The 24,908-nt window shown below is 36.7% G+C and overlaps 2 protein-coding genes across 2 annotated transcripts; both read left to right on the top strand.

Annotated features, from left to right (window-relative positions):
• The first annotated feature begins 542 nt into the window (after positions 1–542).
• On the top strand, positions 543–9,080 carry LOC107826575 (acyl-CoA-binding domain-containing protein 4). The gene is made up of 14 exons (XM_075224829.1): positions 543–714; positions 1,908–2,035; positions 3,872–3,949; positions 4,078–4,158; positions 4,350–4,416; positions 4,500–4,561; positions 4,764–4,903; positions 4,972–5,098; positions 5,241–5,355; positions 5,467–5,555; positions 7,365–7,448; positions 7,684–8,004; positions 8,088–8,147; positions 8,620–9,080. Exons 2-14 carry the CDS (start codon positions 1,940–1,942, stop codon positions 8,782–8,784), a joined length of 1,485 nt encoding a protein of 494 aa, XP_075080930.1. The 5' UTR covers positions 543–714; positions 1,908–1,939; the 3' UTR covers positions 8,785–9,080.
• An 8,782-nt stretch (positions 9,081–17,862) lies between these two features.
• On the top strand, positions 17,863–20,411 carry LOC142166228 (5-epi-aristolochene synthase 3-like). The gene is made up of 7 exons (XM_075224828.1): positions 17,863–18,058; positions 18,140–18,398; positions 18,502–18,877; positions 18,957–19,175; positions 19,307–19,445; positions 19,583–19,828; positions 19,939–20,411. The coding sequence occupies exons 1-7, from the start codon at positions 17,948–17,950 to the stop codon at positions 20,233–20,235; spliced, it is 1,647 nt and encodes a 548-aa protein (XP_075080929.1). The 5' UTR covers positions 17,863–17,947; the 3' UTR covers positions 20,236–20,411.
• The last annotated feature ends 4,497 nt before the right edge of the window (positions 20,412–24,908 follow it).

Here is a 24,908-nt window from a genome sequence, read left to right as displayed (position 1 = left end):
AAAAAATTTAAAAGATTGAAATTAGGAATTCTTTGTATTCTGCCATTAATTGTTCCACACAATCACCTTATTAATATTGTATTATCTTTTTAAAATTTTTTATTAATAAAATATTTTGTTATTTAAAAGTAAGTAATATTATTTTTATAACATAAATAAATTGAAATAAATGAGTGTTTAGGTATTTTTTTACAGTCAAATAACATCTAAATATCAAATATTGTTATATGTGTGATAACTAATCGGTATAAACAGCAATAAGCGAAGGGATGCTGAAATTCTTCTCTTAGAGAAATAATTAAGAATTCAAATACATAGTTTGACAATTAAAGGGTAGTAATATATATTCCCCTTTACTAAGCTACTAGCTGAAGGCGTCGGTCCAATTTTTGCTATTATTAATTTAATTAACTTCGGATTCTTTCTCCTTTAGTATTTATTTATTTTTAGACATATTTAGAAGTAATATTTTATGTGAAAAAAAGGTTAGATTTGTTTTATTAAAATAAAATTCTTTTGGTAAGTTTTGTGTCTAATTTAAGTAACCAAATAAAAGACCAAAAAGAAAAAAACCAAATAAAAGAGGAACTTGAGACCTTCCCAAGATCTCATTCCGTAACCTTTAATCCGTACATTCCCATTGTTCCTCCGGAGATCGGACGATTCCCGCCGTCCGATCTCAGTTCATTTTCAGATCCGTATCCCCAATTTGCTGTAAGTTTCTTTTATTCTGTTTAAACCATTTTTCTGTCCAATTATGTTGATTTGTCAATGAAAGCCATGAGATTTATATGTGAAAAAATTGCTGTATTCATATAATTCTGATGTGTTTGATGATTTTCCCAAATGGGTTGATGTGAAAATCAGCATTCTTGATAAAATTATGTATTTTTTCAATGCAATTTATGATAGAAAATAATCAAAATGAGAGATTACTAAATCGAATATTTTACCTAAATGATCTGCTTGCATATAATTATTAGTTGAGATTCACACATATATAGGTTTTTAGAGTATATAAAATTTATGATGGAATTGTTCAGTTAGCTAAGAGACATTTGTGGTTTTTTTTAAAGCAATACTGATGAAGCTGAGCTTAGTTGAATTGTCTTTTATAAAGTTATGTTGCTTAGTTCTCTTTGTTTTGTTTCGATCTTGCTAAAAAACAGTCTTTTGATTGTTTTCAGTTGTCAGCATTATTTTCTTTGGTTGTTAATTCCAGGTATTTGGCACATTTTATAGCATTAAGTTTGACAAATCTTAAGATCTCACCTAATTTGAATTGATTTTTAACTGATTCTTGTCTTTAGAAATTGAATCCCATGCTTTGATTAACCTGTGTATGCACCTGATTATGTTTTTCTGATGTAAGCTATGGATGTAAATACACATTTCAAATTGAGTCTTCTTTGCATATAATTTTCAGTTCTTGTTTTACATTGTGTTGAGGGAATTTTGTTTTGAAGTGTTATTGTAGAGTTTATTTAAATATAGTGCATTATGCACTGAAAATATATTTATATATACACAATAATTAGTAAGTTTTGAAAACTTAATTTTAGCTTACTAATTGTGTTACTTTCTGATCAATTAAGTAAGTATTGTTCATTAAAAAGGTCCAATTTTTAGCCAAATTCAGTTCCATAATTGGTTATAAGAATTGATGGGTAACTGGTTAGCGGGATTTTCTATAAGCTGCTCCTGCTCAAGCAAAGGGTTGATTCGGCTCTTGATAAACAGCCCACCCTTTACCACAAAAATTCTCACTCTCTTTATCAAGAATAGAATTCATTATTCTTTACTATCATCAAACTCTGGTGTTATATTTCCATTTCATAACGTGTAATGTTATGATGTTATGTGCTCTGCTATACCTGTAACTGATTTCTTTGGTGCTGTCCAAACAGACGAGGTTTCTTGAGCTCAAAATTAAGCTGCTATGGGATCTGATGGTCAAAATTGGTATTTGGATTTAACCTATGACCAATGGACTCCTCTGTCTGTCTCTGGTCCGAGACCAGCTGCACGCTACAAGGTTCCCCTACTTCTATATTTTTATATTAACCTATATGATCACATTGTGCAAGATCTTGTGTTGGTTATGCCATTCTTGACTTCTTTTCTTCTTCCATTCAAGCTTTATAGCACAATGTTGTCATGCATATTCTGATTCTTTTACAACAACAACAACATACCCAGTATTATCCCACACTGTGGGGTCTGGGGAGGGTAGTGTATACGCAGACCTTACTCCTGCCTTGTGAGGATAGAGAGACTGTTTCCAATAGACCCTCGGCTCAGGAAAGCATAAGCACCACATTAATGAAAATATAGACAAGAAGGGACAATACCAAAAAGCCATATAAAAGCAGAATAAAAACAATAAGATAGTAAAGTGATCAACAATGAAAGAAAACAATGGTTAGTCATAAAAACCTACTACCAACAGCAAGTGAGACTGGGTGCCAATACTACTGTTATGAATGCTCTAGATTACCTACTATACTACCCTAATCCTCGGCCTCCATACCTTTCTATCAAGGGTCATGTCCTCGGTCAGCTGAAGCTGCGCCCTGTCTTGCCTAATCACCTCTCCCCACCTCTTCTTTGGCCTACCTCTACCTTTCCGTAGGCCCTCCAATGTCAACCTCTCACACCTTCTCACCGCGTCTGTGCTCCTCCTCCTCACATGACCAAACCACCTAAGCCGCGCTTCCCGCATCTTGTCCTCAATAGGGGCCACACCCACCTTGTCGTGAATAACCTCATTTTGATCCTATCTAACCTGGTGTGCCCGCACATCCATCTCAACACCCTCATCTCTGCTACCTTTATCTTCTGGACATGAGCGATCTTGATTGGCCCATACTCAAACCCATACAACATTGTTGGTCACACCACCACTCTGTAGAACTTACCCTTAAGTTTCGATGGCACCTTCTTGTCACACAAAACACCGGAAGTGAGTCTCCATTTCATCCATCTCGCCCCAATACGATATGTGACATCTTCATCAATCTCCCCACCCCCGAATAATAGACCCAAGGTACTTAAAACTTCCTCTCCTAGGGATGACCTGCGAGTCCAGCCTCCCTCCCCTCCCCCTCCTTGAGTCTCGCCACTGAACTTATATTTTGTCTTGGTCCTGCTCAACTTGAAATCTTTAGGTTCTAGGGTCTGCCTTCATACCTCTAATTGCGCATTGACACCGTCTCGCGTCTCGTCAATCAATACAATATCATCTACAAATAGCATGCACCATGACACCTCCCCTTGGATGTGGCGCGTCAGTACGTCTATCGTCAGAGCAAACAAAAAAGGGCTGTGCCGGCCCCTGATGCAACCCCAACATAATCAGGAAATGGTCCGAGTCCCCACCCACCGTCCTCACTCGGGTCTTTACTCCATCATACATGTCCTTAATCAACCTAACGTAGGCAACATGTACACCTCTAGCCTCCAAACGTCTCCACAAAACCTCCCTCGGGAACTTTATCGTACGCCTTTTCTAAGTCGATGAACACCATATGCAAGTCCTTCTTTCTCTCCCTATACTGCTCCATTAATCTCCTAACAAGGTGGATGGCTTCTGTTGTCGAACGCCCCGGCATAAACCCAAACTGGTTCTCGGAAATAGACACACTCCTCCTCACCCTTAGCTCTACCACTCTCTCCCAGACTTTCATAGTATGGCTAAGCAGCTTAATACCCTAATAGTTATTGCAATTTTGGATATCACCCTTGTTCTTGTATACAGGCTTTCATATTCTGATTCTTTTCTTTATCCCAATATGGTACTTTTATTTTTCGTGGGTCTTCTGATTATATCTTAGGATATTACTTCTTATACGACTTTCCTATTGCACTGTAGCATGCAGCTGCCACAGTTGATGGAAAATTATACATCATTGGTGGAAGTCGTAATGGACGATACCTGTCTGACATTCAGGTATTTGGTCAATCTTATGATCAGTTTTTCTTGTTTGACAATTCCAAGTATTTTGCGGGTTTTATAATAGTTTTTGATTTCACGTACACTGTTGTTCTTTTCTTTCTTTAATTAATTCCATTCCGCAGGTTTTTGATCTAAAAAGTTTGTCATGGTCCATTATAAAGTTGAATTCTGGAGTTCTTCCAGCTACCTCTGGCCACAATATGGTGAGAGTTGACCTAATATTATTATGTTCTAATTGCTTTATTTGCTGGATCTGTTTTTTTTTCTCCTTCAATTTTATATGTTTGTTCAATCAGGTAATTTCCATTTCACTCGCTCTAGCTAATAATCCACTGATGTATGATTCGTCTTCTATTCTTCTTGTTTTGGTGCTGCTCTTTGACGTTGTTGGCAGATTAAGTGGGAAAATAAACTTTTATTTCTTGCTGGTCACTCAAAGGATGTTTCTGATACAGTAACAGGTTTGTTGTCCTTTGGAGCCTTTTAAAAAGAGGAAGTGATGCTTATTCATCTTAACTTCAAATCTTCTCGTTGTATCTTGCAGTTCGTTTCATCGATCTTCAATCATATGAATGTGGTGTTATAGAGACCTTTGGAAAACTTCCGGTAAGTAACCATCCTCCTCTAAGATTTCACTCTTTCCCTTTCACAGCCTTCTTTTTGGGCAATTCTCGAACTTATTGGAACTACACGAGTCTCCCTCTCACTTCATGGTGTATCTGCTGGTCATCTTACTACTGATTGCCGTTATGCTGTTTCTTTCTAGTTGAGAGCTGTAATGTTGCTTCTTGTCTATTGTGTCTTCCAGGTAGCCCGAGGTGGGCAATCTGTTACCATATTCGGATCTAAACTCATAATGTTTGGTGGAGAAGACCGGAATAGGTTTCTGCTAAATGATGTTAATGTTCTTGATCTAGAGACAATGACTTGGAGTACTGTTGAGACCACGTAAGTATCTTACTAAATTTATTTCTTCACTAATTATGCATCTGCATTAATTCATTGTGCTTTGATAGGCAGACATCCCCAGCTCCCAGATTTGATCATACAGCTGCACTCCATGCTGATCGCTACCTTCTGATTCTGGGCGGATGTTCTCATTCAGTTTTTTTCAACGATATTCATGTCCTTGACTTAGAAACGGTATAGTTTACCTGTTTGGATGCAGCCATTTAGTACTCACGATGCAGCCATTTTTTACTTTGAATGATCTCCAAAGAAAGTGTTATGAATAATTATAGTCAGTTGGATTGTAAAATTTCGAAAACCTCCTCTTCATTGGCAGATGGAATGGTCTCGACCACAACTTCAGGGGGATCTGGTTAGTCCAAGAGCTGGTCATGCTGGTGTTACTCTAGGTGACAACTGGTATATCGTTGGTGGCGGAGATAACCGAAGTGGTAAGTGAAACATTTAAGCAGCCTCTTCATTCATACCCTCTGTGCATTCTGATTCATGATGCACATATCTTTTTATTTCTATTTTTATGTTTAATGTTATTCTTTTTGCAGGTGTGCCAGAAACTCTTGTGTTAAATATGTCGAAGCTTGTAGTGTCAGTATTAGCAACTGTAAAGGGGAGAGATCCGCTCGCAAGTGAGGTTATCATCTGCTATCTATCTCCCCTAGCATTATATTTTCTGCAATGGACCTTCTTCCGGGAAATAAGATATCCCTTTTTTTTCTTAGGAAGAATATCTTGTGCTTAAGCAGTGGTATCTTTTGGACCGAGTTGGATTATCTAAGGTTTCTTTACTGGAAACTTCTAGTATCCTATCCAAAAAAAAGACCTTTTAGTAATCTATGGGACTATGTCCTTTACTCGGTTAGAATTGTGGCGGGACACGGTTGAGCAGGACTTCGTAATATGTCGACACTGATGAACCAGCTCTACTCTTTCTATTTCAGTGAAAGAAATTATTCTTTCAAGAAACTGAAGGAAAAAAAAAATCTGAAATTGTGCCATGAAAATAGTTAATACGGAAATAGAAAAATAATATTGATATGGGGAACTTTTTCGCTTCACTTTGCTTCCCAGAATCAGATTGATTTTTCTACAAGAAAATCAAGGTTGTTCCTTCAGTTGAAGTAAACTGTAAAAATATGTTTAAAATCTCGTTTGTAATCTTAAAAGCTTTTTATCATCTTCTTGATGCCATTTAATGAATCTACTTCATAAAAAAAAATGTAAAAATATGTTTCTATACTTGCCAGTTTCAGACCTGAATTGCATTTCTGTTGTTCTTTCTTGATGACCTAGATATTCCATGTGATTTAGCTGGTTCAACCCTAGTTGGTGCACATGTTAGGTACTCGAGGAAGTATGCGCCCTCTCCTTTATCCTGCTCCCACTTAAATACCAGGTTCCTTGTCAGTGGCAGGGTTTCGAACTCATGACATGCGCCTTGTTCACACATCTCATGTCGTGTCTTTACCACTGAAGCAAATTAGGGGGCAGCATTCCCATTATAAAAAAAAAGAAGGAAAAGGAAGGGGGTAAAAATAACCAATTTGGATATAGAAGTTGGAGGTACCTATGAAAAATCAAGCTTGAGCATTTGGCTTAAGTATGCTTATTTATGCTGCTGATTTCGTTAGATGCATAACCTATTTCACTTGAAAACTATTTTGTTGCTCTGCACTTTTTTCCATTAAATGCTGAAGAATTACTTGTTCTTTGGAAGTTTCATCATGATCTTATCACAATCTTGCATCTTCTTAGTTGTATTGTACATTCTATGCCATCCTTTTTTCCTTTTTGACTGTGGGATTATTCTATCTTTGATCCAATTATTATGCAAAACTTACTGAGTTGTACGTAAGCTCGTCAAATTTTAGCTATTCTTCATTTTGAGATGACTTCGATTCTCGATTTCTTAGCATTTGTAGTGCAGGTGTGCTTGTATTCTGCTCTTCGTCTGTTCAGCTTCTTGATTTAAAATGTTTTCAAGTATATGAAACTTATGCTGGTGTGAGTGGATGTTTATTGAAGGATTGACAAAGCACACTGGCACGATAGTTCTAGTTTGCCAGACGAAACAACAAAAGGATTAGAAATTGAAAGCATTTAGCAGAGTGTGATTGTACAAAATATACGGGTATTTCCTCAAAATATACAAGCAAGTCTAGATAAGTGTACTGCAACCACACTAATTTTTTTTAAGAGAGTTGTTGTAGTACACTTATCTAGAACTTGTATATTTTGAGGAAACACCCGCTTAGTTCTGGTAAACCCATAACTCATAAGAGTAAAAAAATATTCTGGTAAACTTCATTAGCTTAAGATACTCTGTTCAATGACAATATGATTTCCCGGTATTCATAAACTTCGTTGAGATTGTGTATTTCTTTTTCTAAATTGGTCTTTAGGTTTTGGTGACGATTCTGTCTGATATGACATTTTGAAACAGGGACTGAGTGTGTCTTCAGCATTACTTGATGGTGAGAAATTCTTGGTTGCTTTTGGTGGCTACAACGGGAAGTACAATAATGAGGTATCTGCTAAATCCTTTATATTCGCTTTTCTTCAACAGCCTTAGAGTTTCTTGTGGGAGATAGATGGATTACAGAAGCATTGAGTCGTGTCTCATATAACTATTATTACTTGACTCGGAAAGGAGGGATTATTCATCATATGTTCACTAGATCTAGTCTGAGAGGAAATGGTATTAAGCTAAACGTTTTGTGCTACGAAGCCCTCTTTCCTAAATTACTGCGTTTTTGGTATAGGTATATGTTATGAGGCCTAAACCAAGGGATGTATTACATCCCAAGATACTTCAGTCACCAGCAGCCGAAGCAGCAGCAGCTTCTGTTAGAGCTGCATATGCCTTAACTAAACCTGAAAAGTTAGATTTATCTGAAAGAGAAGATTCCAATTTTAAGGAAGTCCATGTCGATAACACTCAGCAAAAGCTTTCGGCCGAAATTAGTGCACTTGGACTACAAAAAAAGGCGCTGGAGTCATCGCTTGCAGACGTCCAAGCAGAAAATGCTAATCTCAAGGCCAAGATTGAAGAAGTCAACAGCACTCATGCTGACTTGTCCAAGGTACTCTCATTAGAGTGATATGCTTCTATAGGAATTGATAATCACGTACTTATCCATTCTTGACGTTCATTGCTTCATTACAGGAGCTTCAGTCAGTTCAAGGTCAACTTATATCTGAGAGATCAACATGTGCTAAACTGGAGGTTATACTTCTGACACTTCTTTCCTTTTTGAACTTAAAGTCTAATTCTCTCCTCCGTATCCTATATCAGTGTTGTCAAAGGCTAATATAAGGCGCGCTTAAGCCTTGAAGCTCAGGGAGGACGCTTCGCTTCACTTAAGCTGCGCTTTAGTGTAGGCAAGGCACCAAGACGTGCCCCTTACTGACCACGAGTTCTATCTTGAATGGAGCAATGCTAGACTATATTTTTTTTGAGGAAAACAATATAAATGAATTTGTTACTTTTCTCTTGAATTACATGTATATTTTCATTTTTTTTTTGCATTGCGCCTTTTTTAACTAAAGCCCACACTTCAATTGCGCTATGCGCTTAAAGCCCCAATTGACCTAGAGTGCTTTTTAGAGCTCTTCACCTTTGACAATACTGTCCTATATCGGAGCAATCAAATCATTTATGTCTCAATTCAAAACGTGAGATTTTATGGCATCTTCAGGCACAAATAGCGGAGCTACAAAAGATGCTCGGTTCCATGCAGTCTATAGAGGAGGAAGTTCAGGCTCTACGAAAGGAGAAATCTGAATTGGAACGTGACATGGAGCGTGCTGCATCTGTTCAAAAACAGGGCTCGGGCGGTGCTTGGAAGTGGATTACTGGATGAGAATGAAAATCAATTTGCATATTTGCAACCTCTGTTTTCTTCCCCATTAATAGTGCCAGCTTGCAAAAGAAACTCTTGTAATGTTGTTTTGTCAGAGGAAGTGCAACTTTGGAATTTTTGTTGAACATAATATGGTTTTGTGAGAAGATTAGGAAATGATTGAAAAAACATATGTAGCATTCTTTTCACTTACTTTTTTATGTCATCTGTGGCACTTACATTTTGTAATCGCAATTTTTAATTGTAGCAAATTCATTGTTTTTTAATGTGTTATAATTATCTCATTCGTTTGTAAACTCTGTGTGCTGTTCAGTGTTTTAAGATTAGTAACATTGAACTCGGATTCTAATTGGACGTATAACAGTATTTTTACAAAATTGTTCAAGGACAGGTATTTCCAAAGGGATTTTTACCTATCTATACCATATATCAAACCTTATTACCCTCAATGTTTAAGATTTGTGTTTATTACATTTAAGCATACCAAATTACCATTTCTATACCATAATTCAAATTAGGGATATAATTAAGGGTTCATTTATATTAGGCATAATTATAGGACTATATCTTCCCACTTTCTCTTTCCTTTCATCTCAACTGTTCACAACACACACACAACTCACGATGCTCCTATGCTTCCTCTCGTTGATCATCCCCAACTGCCCACCACCGTCGAAAAATATCATATTTTCAGATTCACAAGAAAATTTTAAATTCTTTGATCCAACCACTTGAATTCCCACTGGAAATAATAATGGCAGAGAGTTCGAAATTCTTTGACCTCTTTTTTTATTTTTGGGCAGTGGTTGAAGGTTACTGGTTAACACAGTCGATTGAAATTCGAAGAAGAAGAAGAAGAAGACATATTTCCAGAATTTGTAGATATTTTGTAGTCAAATTGTAGTCAAATTAGAAAAATTGTAGATAAATTGTAGACTATTTTTTGCAGAAGATTTTATAGAAGCTTTAGTCGTTTTGGATTTGTGAAAACAGAAAATAATGCATCTACAATCAGAATACAAATAATCTACAATTTATCTACAAGATATCTACAAAATAGATACATTGAATTTTAATATCCAAATTCTCATTTCAATTGTAGCATAATTGGCATTTTCGACTTAATTGTAGAAGATTTGTAAAAGTTTTAGTCTTCCCAATCTACAATTCATCTATAATTTATCTACAATATATCTACAATTCTACAATTTAACTACAATTTATCTACAATTTCTGGAAATACGTCTTCTTCTTCTTCTTCTTCTTCTTCTTCTTCGAGTTTCAATCTAAAATTAAGTCAAAACCAAGTCTAATCTTCACCAAAACCCCTCAAAATTGAGATATAAACTCCTAAACATATTTTGAATTATTTACAACAACACCCAATCCAAACAAATAATGATTTTTGAAAACCCAAATTTGAATTCAAAGCTTTCAAGCTTTTTAATGGCTATCAATGGTGGAAAATATATGGAAGAACAGATGAAGATGAAGAACAGAAATCTCCTTTCCGTTTGATTACTGGAGCTTCAGTAGCTTGCGTTTTTTGAGAATTGTAATTGAGTGAGAGAAGAGAGATCTCTTTCCGTTGAGGAAGGAGAGAATTACGCAGCAATTCGAATTTGATGTTGACAGAATCACACGCAGATCTGGTGCCTTCATTTTAGCGCGTTTTATGGCAAAATCTACCTATTTTGGGATTGGTATATAATTTGTAGTAAAAGTGTGGACTACACGGGTAAATAACAAATTATGAACATTTTTGGTAATAAAATTTGATATATGGTATAGATAAGTAAAAATCCCATTTCGAAATTGCTGTACAAGCCCATCATCTAGCTTTTACCAATTAGATGTAAAAAGAAAGTTTTAAAAGACGTAAACTACTTCTATATTACCAAAGTAAACTACTTATATATTACCAAAGCTTTACCAATTAGATGTAAAAAGACGTAAACTAGTATATATTACCAAAGTAACTTAAAAAGAAAGTTTTAAATTTCAATTAGAACTATAGTAGGGTAAAACTGTCTATTTAAAATCAGTGTTTTAAAAGGTGTGGGCGAGAGGTGAGGCGTTTTATTTAATACGAGACGAGGTGAAAGCCCCAAGGCGTGAAGTGTTTTATTTTTTATATTTTATAAATTAAATAAAATCATTATATATATAAGAAAAATACATTAAAATTGTAAAAAGTTTAAGAAACTTATAAAATTAATATGTATGCGCGCATGAATCATACAATTTTTTTTTACTTGAAAAGTAAAGATACATTACACCTATGTCATCAAAGCAATATCTAAACCAGAGCGATACCAAAAGAAATTTTAAATTCAAAAACTAATTTGAAATTAATATATTTAAAAATGCAATTTTTTTTGGTGTGTGGAGAAAACAAAGCATAATGAAGGAAATGCAAGGATGGGAGCAGAGTAAGAATTGGAAGGCAAAACACTTTGCAGATAAAAGTCTAAAGTGTGTTTTTTTCTCCGTATACTAAACAACAAAGAGTAAAAATTATGAAATTGTGATAAAAATTAGAAACAATCTTTGGCTTTTGAGATTCTTTTTTTTTCTTTCCGGTAAACTTCCATTCTATTTTGCCAAAAAAAGATCAATATAATATAGTAATTGCTGACCAGTTCCTTAACTCAGCTTGGCAACTAATTGCTCAACTATAACCTATACAAGGTTTTAATTTCAGCTATAACCTATACACAACCTAACACCTATACAATCTGCACTATAAACAAAAGGGCAGTACATTGGACAAAATAAAGAAATTAAACTTGTCTAAGGATACCAATTCAATGCCTCCAAATGCTTCTGCCATCTGATATATGTATTGCCTCTGATGTGTATATGGCTTGCAATTTCTCTGCACATTCCATCTGGTGATGAGCTTCCACTCTAAAATCTGATCTTGTTCTTATCTCTCCATATGAGGTATACCATCACCCTAAAAACAGCTAAGACAATTGTCCCAAAACCTTTCTTTTGCCTAGCACAGGTTGTCACCCATTTCATCTCTTCCTGCCATGTTCTTATCTGTTTTGGACAACCAAGCCAATTCAGTAACCTTTGCCAGATATTCCTCGTGTATGCACAGCCAAAGAATAAGTGATCAAAGTGTTCATCATCCATGCCACAGAAAACACAAGTTTGGAGAATTTGAATACCAATTTTCTGTAGCCTCTCCACAGTAGGTAATTTCCCCTATACAGCTAGCCATAAGTTGAATTTGTGTCGAGGGTGTATATGAGGTTGTAAGATCAGACATTTCTAGTACACCTTTTGGATCTGAGGAATCTGCAACTTATATAGCTTCTTTATGCTGAATCTTCCATGTGTACTTTGCAATGTCATCAGTCTTGAAGTCAGGTCTCCTTGCAAGGTAGGTGTCTCAAGGATAAGCTTCCTGAGTTCAAGAATTTTCCTCACAACCTAGGCTGCATTCTTGGGTATGGACATAGAATCAATGGTCTGGTTCTTGATGTAGTAAGCATGGATCCACCTGATCCAAAGGCAATCCTTCTTCTTGGTGATAGCCCATAAGTATTTCGCCACTGTTGCTTTGTTCCAGTTGTACAGGTTAATAACATTCTGTCCTCCCGCTGCTTGTGGCAAGCATATCTTATCCCAAGACACAAGTGCTTTCCTAGAGATTTCTGCTTTTCCGTCCATAAGAATGTTCTGTAGGTGGCTTTAATCATTTTCAACACCTTCTTTGGCAGTAAGAATATTTGTGCCCAGTATGATTGTACACCGAAGATCACTGATTTTATGAGCTGTAATCTTCCTGAGTATGATAGAAGCTTTGATGTCTAACAACTTATCCTTGCAGTGATCTTTTCTACCAGTGGCCAGCATTGGTTAATTGACAACTTCCTTGATGCTAGTGGCACTCCCAGGTATTTGAGTGGCAATGTGCCCTCATTATATCCTAGCTCCTGCAAGATGTCCTCCTTCAGATTTGCAGAAATGCCAGCAAGGTAAATAGAGCTCTTGTCTACATTTGCTTGTAGTCCTGAGGCCTTTGAAAAATTCATAAAAGCATGTTGGAGCAACCTAATAGAAGGAAGGTCTACCATACAAAACATCAGCAGATCATCAGCAAAACACACATGGATCACTCCCAATTTTTTGCATCTAGGGTGGAAGTGGAACTCCTTGTTCAAAGCCAACTGGTCAAATTCCCTCTGTAGATATTCCATGGCAAGCACAAACGGATAAGGTGACATAGGGTCACCTTGCCTTTATTCCTCCTTAGCCTTTGAAGGGTTTAGTGAGCCCACGTTTCAGTATTAAGGAATAAGTGACAGTAGTTATACATTCTATTATCCACTCAATAAACTTATGTGGGAATCCCAGTTCAATCAGTAGCCTTTTCAGAAAATACCAATCCAATGTGTCATAGGCCTTCCTAAGGTCAACCTTAAGGACACACCTTGCAGGGATCCCTTTCCTGTTATAGCCTTTGAATAGTTCATGGGTGAACAATATATTATCAGTGATGCTTCTGCCTTCAATGAAAGCTGATTGAGATCCTCCTACCAGATGACCTATCACTTTCTTTAGTCTCTAGTGAGAACTTTAGTGATGATCTTGTATATAGTTGTGCAACATGTTATAGGCCTATAGTCCTTAACCTAGGTGGGTTGGGGGCTTTTGGGATCAGAGTGATAGCAGAACAATTGATAGCCTTGTGCATATTTCCTGTTTGAAAGAAGGCTAGCACATCAGCAAGCACATCATCTTTTACCTCCTCCTAGTGTTGAGTGAAAAACTCAATTGGAAATCCATCAACACCTGGTGCTTTGTCAGTTGGCATGCTTTTAACAACATTAATTATTTCCTCTATTGTGACATCCTTGATCAGCTCCAGTTATTGTTGTCTTGTCAGGAAGGACCCTTTCTTAATCACCTCAAAATTTGGATAGGGGAGAATGTGTGATGACTCTCCCATCAACTTCTTGAAGAAAGAGAGAAATTGGTCTTCTACTTGCTTTGGTTCTGTGATCCTGATTCCTGCATCATTATGAATAGAATGAATTGTGTTAGCACTTGTGCACATCTTCCATTGAGCATGGAAGTATTTTGTATTAGCATCTCCATATTGTATCCATGGGACTCGTGATTTTTGCCTTAGAACATGTTCCTCTATATTACTCCACTTTTCCACTTCCATTAAAGCTTCTTTCTCCTGTTCTATATAGCTTTGGCATAATGGTTGAAGGATATGGTATTGTGCTAGTTCCAATTTCTGTTTGGCTTGATTTAGCTTTTGTTGGTAAGAGGCCATGAAAGCATTTAACTCCCTTAGTGCCTCCTTAGCCTCTTAAGTTTTTGCCATGTTCTGGACAGCCCTGCATCTCCATAATCCTGTGCCCACACTTCTTTCACAATACAAAATCTGGATGGTGAAGTACTGTTTGATATAGCTTGAAGGGTCTAGGATGCAAGTTCTGTTGTTGAGCTACAAAATTGCATTTAAGCAATATAGGTGAGTGATCTGAAACTCCAGGATTCAGATACTCTGCTTCAATATGGCCATAGTTCACGACCCAAATCCATGTCAGGCCGTGATAGCGTCCAGCACCGTTACTAGACAAGCCAACAGTGAACAACCTAGTGATTTCCTATTTTTAACTAGTCTTCCCATATAGAAATTTTTCCATAATTTAAAGATTGAATAAGAAACCGATTTAAGATAATAAATGGAAAACAGTTGCAAACATTTATAACCATAGGAACAGAACCCAAAAATCACTAGTCTATTAATGTGTGCCAAGATCTAGTGTCACAAGTACATGGGCAACTAGTAGAATATATAAAAGATATCTATCCTACTGCCTGAAATAGAATAGACAACAACAAAACAAAATAGACACTCCAACATGCTGCTGAACGACTTGGAAGGGGGCAGCTCACCGTGAAATCTTGAACCAAGATCAAGTATGCGTGCCAGACGGGTAACTAGTTGCACCTGCCTCAGATCCTGTACAATTAAGTATAAAAGTGTAGTATGAGTAGATAAACAATATATACCCAGTAAGCATCCAGTAAGGCAATCGGGGGGCCTAGGCCCAGGCCCAGGTTTCTACGCGAACGCGACCTTCGCAAGCGAACGCGAAGGCCAAAGAGTCCAGGCCTTTACGAGCGCGGCCCTGCTTATGTGAACGCGAAGGGCAAAAATGCCAGCCCCCAAATCCTTCATCGCGAACGCGAGGGTCCATCCGCGTTCGCGAAGAAGGAAACTATAAGCAGAAATCTGGTGATTTTTCAACTTGGCTTCGAGTGGTCCGAAACACACCCGAGCCCCTGGGGACCCCGTCCAACCACACCAGCAAGTCTGTAATCATATTACGGACCGGACATGCTCGAACTCACGAAATGCGTAAAACAACAACGAAACGAAGAATCATACCCCAAAACCGAATTGAATCAAACTTTGAACTTTAAATTTCCTAATTGTTCCGAACGCGCTGAATCATACTTAGACTACTCGAAATGATACCAAATTTTGCGTGCAAGTCTTAAATGATATTATGGAACTATTTCTGGTCTCGAAATTCCATTTGGACCTCGATATCACCAAAACCTCGTCCAAACCAAATTTAAAGAACTCATAAAACCTTGAAGAACCAACTTTCACTTTTTGGTGTCAAAACACTCTCAAGTCATCCAAAACCCGATCCGAAAATACGCCCAAGTCGGAAATCATCATACGAACCTATGAGAACCGTCAAATCCCAATTCCGAGGCCGTTTACTCAAAATGTTGGCCAAAGTCAAACTTGGTATTTTAAGCCAACCTTAAGGAACCAAGTGTTCCGATTTCAACCTGAACTCTTTCAAATCCCAAACTAACCATCCCCGCAAGTCATAAATTAGTAAAAATAAGTACGAGAAGGCTTATTTAAGGGAATGATATTCTAGAAAGTAAAATGACCGGTCGGGTCATTACAACCATAGTTCATCAGCCAATAATAATTCCCAAATGCCTAGTCTATCTTACTGTAAACTCTTGCATTGTCATCTCTTTTGTTACACCAAGTGTAGTACCAACCTTTGCTCTTCAAGGGAGTAAATTGCAATCGATCTAATAGGTCCTTGACGCCCTGGATCTCTGCCTGTGTTATAGGGGCTCCAATCCTATCCTCAGTATGAAGCACATTGTTAAAGTTACCACATACCAGCCATTCAGTTGTAATGTGAGCTCCTATAAAAGCAAGCTTATCCCATAGTTGTTGTCTATGCATCAAATCATTATTTGCATAAATCACAGTGAGTAAAAACCTTTTTCGACTACTTGGGTCCTCCACTTCACAATGGATGAACTGATCATGTACTTCTAATATTTGAAGCTTTATATGAGGTTTCCACAGTAGCCAAATACGACCATTATAAGAATGGTCATAGTTGTAATTGGCTTGCCAATTCGTTGCAATCTTCTGTGTAATCCTCCTAGCTTTATTCACTTTTACTCTTGTCTCAACTATCCCCATAATTTCAACTTTATATTTTTTCAGAAAGAGAGTCATCTCCTTCTGTTTAAAGGGCCTGTTAAGCCCTCTTATATTCCAGGTACTTATAATCATGGAGGTTTGAGGTGGTCAATACCACCCTCCCTTGTATCAGATGATGTATATCCTTGAGTCAGTACCTCAAATCTATTGGTACTTCTAACCTGGCTGGTGGAGCAGCTAGCTGTAGCTTGTTGTGCCTGATCTTCCAGTCCACCATCAACAATTCTTTTACCTTGGCTTTTGGATCCTTCTTTACTTATTGGCACTACTAATGCTGGGAATTCCTCCTCATCCAAAGTGGCCTTATAGCCCGTTTGGCCATCCTTCTAAAATCAGTTTATTTTGAGAAGTGTTTTTTTTCAAAAGTATTTTTAAAAAAAATGTTTTTGATAAGAAGTAGTTTGTGTTTGGCTAGTTAATTAGAAAAACACTTTTGAGCAGTAATTAGTGTTTGGCCAAGCTTTTGAAAACTGCTTCTAAGTGTTTTTTTCTCAAAAATGCTTCTCAGAAAAGTGCTTTTGGAGAGAAGCTACTTTTTTCTGCTTCTCCTCAAAAACACTTTTTTTCCTTCCAAAAGCTTGGCCAAACACCTCAATTTTTGGCCAAAAGTATTTTTGACAAAAAAAGCACTTTTGGCCCCAAAAAAAGCTTGGCCAAACAGGCTATTAGTCTCCTGTGGTTCAGTGGTAGTTTCCTTTGTTGCAGAAGTAGTTGGATCAGTGGTAAGGCTACTCTGGTCTTTTGCCACCCATTTAGTCACCACCTTCCTCCTCCTCTCACCTCTTCTATTCTTCCTTGTTTGCTCTACAAAACCATCATTTTTCTCTTGGGTCTTCCTCTGTCTACATTCCTCAGTAGTGTGCCCAACTTTTGATATTTTTAGTTTGAAAATTTACTAAAAAAACGATTTGGCTCAAATTTGGAAAAGTTTTCGGGGATTATACTCCCAATGACATACGCCTGAATGCCTGGAATGTCAGGGCTTGTGCTCCACGATACTTACGCCCCGCCAGTGTACCTCGGTGTATTTTTGGTGCGCCTCACCCCAAGGCTCAGCCAAAAAAACACTTTTTAAAACACTGTTTAAAATGAGTGAGTTGTGAGAAATTGCTAAGCCTCATAGCATTTTCGGAGGTCTACAATTTCGACCAAACCTTCATTTGTGGAAACTGTTTGATTAACTTTTAGACCATCCAGTCAATTTAACTCTAAACTGACCAAAATAAATACTACATTAATAATTGAAATTTATGGCGCAACAATGACATTAGCTTTTATAAATAAAGTAATAGGAATTTGATAGTTCCAGGAAACAACTCTACTCTACTCTACTCCCTTATTTTGTAATATGGCTATTTAAATAATAGTAATATTCAGTTGACGAAAAAGAATAAAGTAATATACTTTAAATAGACCCCAGACGCCAAGAATGAATGAAAAGGCTGCTAGCTAGTGTAAAGTCTAGTAAGGCAACTGGGAAATGATTAGGTGCTTTTGATCAATTACATTAACTAGTCTCTCACCACTATATATACTTGTCCCTTAATTCTCTTCCATTTAATTAAGTCAACAACTGAGAGTTCCTTTCCTTCTTCCTTAAAATAACAAAAACAATACTCTCATCTTTTATTAGCAATGGCCTCAGCAGCAGTAGCCAACTATGAAGAAGAGATTGTTCGCCCCGTCGCCGACTTCTCCCCTAGTTTGTGGGGTGATCAGTTCCTTTCATTCTCCATTGACAATCAGGTTTGTTCTTGTAAGCAAGGTTAATTTTATTGAACAACATTAGTTTTTCTAATTTCATTTTTTAAAATACATTATAAATAGGTTGCTGAAAAGTATGCTCAAGAGATTGAAGCATTGAAGGAACAGACAAGGAGTATGTTGTTAGCAACAGGAAGAAAATTGGCTGACACATTGAATTTGATAGACACTATTGAACGCCTTGGCATATCCTACCACTTTGAGAAAGAAATTGATGATATTTTGGATCAGATTTACAACCAAAACTCAAACTGCAACGATTTGTGCACTTCTGCACTTCAATTTCGATTGCTCAGGCAACATGGTTTCAACATCTCTCCTGGTAAGTTCATCATGAAACACACCTTTAATATTGTTGTTAAAATTATTATCCATTTATTGAAAGAAGGTTAACTAATCTTGAGCTTTCTTTCTTGAAATACCAGAAATTTTCAGCAAATTCCAAGACGAAAATGGCAAATTCAAGGAATCTCTTGCTAGTGATGTCTTAGGATTATTGAACTTGTATGAAGCTTCACATGTAAGGACTCATGCTGACGATATCTTAGAAGACGCACTTGCTTTCTCCACTATCCATCTTGAATCTGCAGTTCCACATTTGAAATCTCCGCTTAGGGAGCAAGTGACACATGCCCTTGAGCAATGTTTGCACAAGGGCGTTCCTAGAGTAGAGACCCGATTTTTCATCTCATCAATCTATGAGAAGGAACAATCAAAAAATGATGTGTTACTTCGATTTGCCAAATTGGATTACAACTTGCTCCAAATGTTGCACAAACAAGAACTTGCCGAAGTATCAAGGTACGATATATAAAAACGATGTGGACCCTTTTTTGATTGATCATATCTCAAGTATTGATGTTAATTTATTATGTTGCAGGTGGTGGAAAGATTTGGATTTCGTAACAACACTTCCATATGCTAGAGATCGAGTGGTTGAATGCTACTTTTGGGCATTAGGAGTTTATTTTGAGCCTCAATACTCTCAAGCTCGCGTCATACTCGTTAAGACCATATCAATGATTTCGATTGTCGATGACACCTTTGATGCTTATGGTACCGTTAAAGAACTTGAGGCATACACAGATGCCATACAAAGGTATGAACTTCATCAGTTCACTTATTCTTTGATAGTGAATGTCGTTGTGAAAAGAATAAGACGAACTTCTACTCATTATAGTTGTGCTCTTTCAAAATGCATGAGTTCACCTTAATTTTGTCATCCTACAGATGGGATATCAACGAAATTGATCGGCTTCCTGATTACATGAAAATCAGTTATAAAGCTATTCTAGATCTTTACACGGATTATGAAAAGGAATTGTCTAGTGCTGGAAGATCTCATATTGTCTGCCATGCAATAGAAAGGGTATGTTTGTGCTATGTTTTTTTCCTTAATTCATTTCTCACTTTGTTTTACCTTGTGTACGTCGTTTAGTGATCAAAAACTTGATACAATTCAATCAAATTTTCTAACACTTGAACATATATATTTTGTATTCGCAGATGAAAGAAGTAGTAAGAAATTATAATGTCGAGTCAACATGGTTTATTGAAGGATATATGCCACCTGTTTCTGAATACCTAAGCAATGCACTAGCAACTACTACATATTACTACCTCGCGACAACATCGTATTTGGGCATGAAGTCCGTTACGGAGCAGGATTTTGAGTGGTTGTCAAAGAATCCTAAAATTCTTGAAGCTAGTGTGATAATATGCCGAGTTATTGATGATACAGCCACGTATGAGGTATGAAATGTATCTCAAGAAATTATATGATATTTAGACAAACAAAATGTTGCGACAACAATTGAGGCAATATAAAAGCTAACCCGGCCCCTAATCTATCTGCCTTTCAGGTTGAGAAAAGTAGGGGACAAATTGCAACAGGAATTGAGTGCTGCATGAGAGATTATGGCATATCAACAAAAGATGCAATGGCTAAATTTCAAGGAATGGCTGAAGCAGCATGGAAGGATATTAATGAAGGATTTCTTAGGCCCACTCCTGTATCTACGGAGATTTTATCTCGTATTCTAAATCTTGCTCGTATTGTTGAGGTTACATATATACACAATCTAGATGGATATACTCATCCGGAGAAAGTCTTGAAACCTCACATTATTGCCCTGCTTGTGGACTCCATCGAAGTTTGAGCTGCCAATTGTTGCTCATCTTAAAGAAACTTCATTCTTCTGTGTTGAGAAAGTAGTTATATATGTTTTTTTAAATTGTATAATTAAGTTGTTAGGAAGCTGGTTTTGCGATTGTGCAGTGGACTTCCTAACTAGGACCTCCTTGTAAGAAGTAATCTTCAAGTGTTATGAATTCACTTGCATTGCGGAGAAATCTTGTTATATGAAGCATGTTATGGGAGTCTCTTGTGACCTATTTTTTAGTGTATGAAGTAATCTGAGCCTTTTGCTCGTCCTTCCTTAATTAGTATTTCTTTTTATCATACTTGATCTCACAAAAGGTACATATATTGTATCCTTTAAATTAAAAGAAAATTCTAACAATAATACGACAAATTGCATAAAGTCATTGTGGGGTTGAGATATAAAATATTAAATAGATCATAATAAGTCAAAACACTGGATAATAAAATTCAGATTGCATTCAATATATATATATATATATATATATATATATATATATATATATATATATATATATATATATCTTAAGATGTATATATAGTATATAAATCGAATATTCATGTAAAATATATTATATAATACAAGAATTATACATTCTAGAAAGGAACAAAACCAGCTCAGATGGAGAGCATACTGTTATTTTCAGTCAATTGTATATAACCATTTAATACTAAAATTTCAAACACACTAAACATATATGTGTTCATGCAACTTGAATAGAAAATTTTGATGGGAAAAGAACTACTCATGCAGCATACACATGTAATGCCAGACTATTCACTAAAATAAATTAAAACAGACCCAACTTAGATGAAGAGTATACCGTTAATTTATGTCAAGTGAACGACATAATTAATATCTCTAGTTCTATTGATCCAACATATATACTCAGATGGAGAGTAAGTACATGATATCACTCACTAGTATTTCACCCAATTAGCTTACAATAAATTTATCCGATATGGAGGAAGACCTAAAGTTAACGGGTAAATTTATTACTCACTTAAAATTAATAGTAGAAGACCATAGAAATATATTTCTATCACCACTTAATCATGATTGCCTTTTAATTACAAAATTGATTCAACCTTTAAATTCAGATAGAGAGTCAATACAGGTTATCAATAACTAGTAACTTTACCAATTGGGTACATAATAAATTAAATTTATGTGATATGGAGGAAGACTAAAGTCAACATGTAAATTTATTATCTCACTATAATTAAAAGTGGAGACCATACGGTTTAACTGGAATCACCACTTGATCACAACTACGAAATTTTTTCTAATGATTAAGTTCCATAATTCCAAAAAATGATCAAACCCATCTAAACAGTCTTAAAACGCTAAAATTAACGTTTTTCACCGCACAACAGTGAGTATCGATCACTGGGTTATTTCTGATAAACCTACCAAATTTTAGCTCAATCGGAGACCGTTATAATCACAATCTCCAAAACTGTGACCAAATTTGGGAAATTGCCATTTTAAGCACTTTTAAAAATTTAAAATACGGAAAAAGACTAAAAATACACTTAAACTATCGGAAATAGATCACTTTTATCCTCCGTTAGTTTTTGGTATAAAAAAGGTCCTTGCCGTTAGTTTTTTTGGCTCGCTCTTACCCTTCACACTAATAGACCTCCAACTTGGACTGAAAATAACATAAAAATAATATACTTGCTGAGGTGGATGCTTATTTGGACAAATTTCTCATTTTTTTTCCGTTGTCTTCTTCCTTCCTTGTAAACCTGATAACTAGTAGAGATACTTTAGACAAGATGCCTACCACAACATCCAGGAAATCACTTCATCATCTTTCAAAATACTTACATACCAAAATATTACTTCTGCATTTTTCATCTTTGATTGCTAAAGAGAAACCTACTTCAAACCGCTTTATTGTGATGACCTGATAGGTCATCTAGTGTTTTAGAACCTAATTCTATATTTTAGTCTGAAATATCTCATTTTAGTCTTCCTTGATTTGCATGCACAGTCTGGGTATTTTTCCGAAAAGCTTTTATGTTAAAAACTGATAAAATATGAAAATTATGCCTTAAAAATCTATTTGAGTTGACTTCGGTCAACATTTTGAGCAAACAGATCTGGATTCGTGTTTTGACAGTCCTGGTGGGTCCGTATCGTGATTTGAGACATGAGCGTATGCCCGGAATCGAATTGGGAGGTCCCTAGCTCGAGTTATGAATATTTGTTGAAAATTAAAAGTCTGAAAGTTTAATGGTTTTTAAGAATTGATTGATGTTTGGCCTTGTTGATACCGGGTCTGTATTTTGGTTTCGGAGTCTAGTACAAGTCCAATATAATATTTATGACTTCTCTGTGAAATTTGGTGAGAAATGAAGTTAGTTTGACTTGATTCGGACGTCCGATTGTGAAAATAGAAGTTTTAAAGCTTTCTTGAAAATTTCATTCGATTTGGTGTTCAATTCGTAATTCTAGGTGTTATTTTGGCGATTTGATCCTGCGAGCAAGTTCGTATGATGTTGTAGGACTTGTGTGCATGTTTGGTTTGGATCCCCCAGGGCTCAGGTGAGTTTCGGATAGGCTACGAAGTGTTTGTACATAGAAAAAACAGCAGTTGATGCACCAAATCTGCAGACGTCGCATTTGCGAAGAGGCCATAGCAGTTGCAAGCAGTGGGCTGGGAGGGACACATTCGCATTTGCGAAGTTTTTGATCGCATTTACGATCCTTACAGTTCGCATTTGCGAACACTGGGTCGCATTTGCGAGGTCAGCAGGTTGAGCCAATCTTCGCATTTGCGAAGACTTTTTCGCATTTACAGGGTTCTCAAATGGTAGAAAATGCGACACCTTCAACTAATCAAAACTTAAGTTAGACGAGATTTTTCCCCCATTCATCAAATTTTCAATTCCTAGAACCCTAGAGGCGATTTTTCCAAGACCATTTTTCCAAGACCATTTTTTCCCAAAATATTTTTTTTTTGGCAATCCGCTAGGCAAGCACCTAGGACTAGTTTTTTTTATTAATAACAGAAAAGAAAAATACAACAATTAGGAAAAGTACAAATAAGGGGGACAATATCACCGGTATTGTTACCCATATGTCTAGGCTATATAATCACTCCTCTCCGCCTCACATTGCCTTATGATGGCAGCCTCATGTAGAGGATTCATGGTGTAGCTGCCGGCACAGTCTCACGAGGGCATATAATCTCATAGCCGTGTGGATATTTTTCCAAAGGCATAGGATCAAGGCAACACAAACCGGGCTAAACCTTACCTTACTAATCCTATTGAGGCAAAGAAAAGGCCTCACCTACTAACAAACATGTAAAAAATAAGAACTTGAACGGACCAAATATTCAATGATCATCACAGAGTTTATAACATACTCTGTGATGATATTACAAATGAGTATACTTATAAAATGATAAAATAGAATGTAGTAGGAATTAAATTCTTGTCCCTTCTTTTCCAAACTTGTAAAATCTTCAATTTGTAATTCTTTGTTGTTTTCCTCAACCGTGTTCAAAATGTATTCAAAAATCAGCATTTCTTTTTTGAACGATTGGACCTCGTTGATGTAGTTGGGGCAGCCTGCTTTTGTTTGGCAACTCTCATTGGAGGTTGCCTAATATTTAAAAAATCACTAACCTTGTCGTCCCAACTATTTTTCCTTGTATGAGTCTTCTTACCTTTGCCGCAATGCATTGGTGATAGATCCCCTTTTTTTTGCTACCTCTTCTCTACACTGTTGTAGCATTGCATATTCTTCTCCTTGTTCAAAAAGCTCTCTCACTAAATTCACAGGTTGTGGTTCATTTTGAATCTTATTTAGTGACACCAAGGCAGATTCTCCAGTTGCCATCATTGCCTTACTTTGTTGTTGTCTAATGTGTTGTTATTTGTTCTTTTTCCTACCTACAGGACATGTGCTAGATGTAATAGGAATTACATGCATGGAACTTACCATAGCTTCCAAAAGCTTTCTCTCCTCCTCTGGAATAAGTGGTTTAGTGGTCACCAATTGCTGCTGCCCAGATTTTGCTTGATCAGCTGTAGGATTTTCAGCATTAACAGTCCGCCTTGTACCTGCAGTTGCAGCTTGACTTGGACTTGTAGTTGGGGAACTGCTGTTAGCACCTATAGTAAGCTGCTTGGAAGATGTTGCTACATCTTGAGGCAAAATTCCAGCTGGTGCAATTGGAATTGCAGCACTAGGAGACATTCTGGGAATAAATGCAGGAGCATGGAGGTTTAGTTTGCTCGTGGGGACTGCTGCAATTTTTCCATGAGACTTTGACTTAACTAGAGAGTCAAGCTCCTCCCCTGCACTCTCCTGATCCTCCTCCTCGTCATCTTCTTTAGCTGAGTAACCTGCAAAACCGTCGTCCCAATCCTCCTCTTCATCTTCCTCTCGTTGAACTTGCCACAGTTTGGATTTAATAGCCTTAAGCCTCACGATTGTTTGTATAGCCTCGTTGTTATTCCCCGTTGACAACATAAGCTTCCCAGATTCACCTTCAAATTCCCCAAACGACCCCACAGATTGAGAAGGGATATCATGTACGGAGGTGTTCAAGGTTGCCAATGGTTGTTTCAGCAAAGTAGGCTTCATCATCATTTCATTCTGGGCATTGGAAAAATGCAACTTAAGAGCATTGGTAAGTGATTCTAACTCAT

This window comes from Nicotiana tabacum, chromosome 11 (genome assembly GCF_000715075.1).
Source record: "Nicotiana tabacum cultivar K326 chromosome 11, ASM71507v2, whole genome shotgun sequence".
NCBI classification, from domain to species: domain Eukaryota; kingdom Viridiplantae; phylum Streptophyta; class Magnoliopsida; order Solanales; family Solanaceae; genus Nicotiana; species Nicotiana tabacum.
The sequence above is the reverse complement of the archived record's forward strand: the minus strand, read 5'-3'. Positions and strand labels throughout refer to the sequence as shown.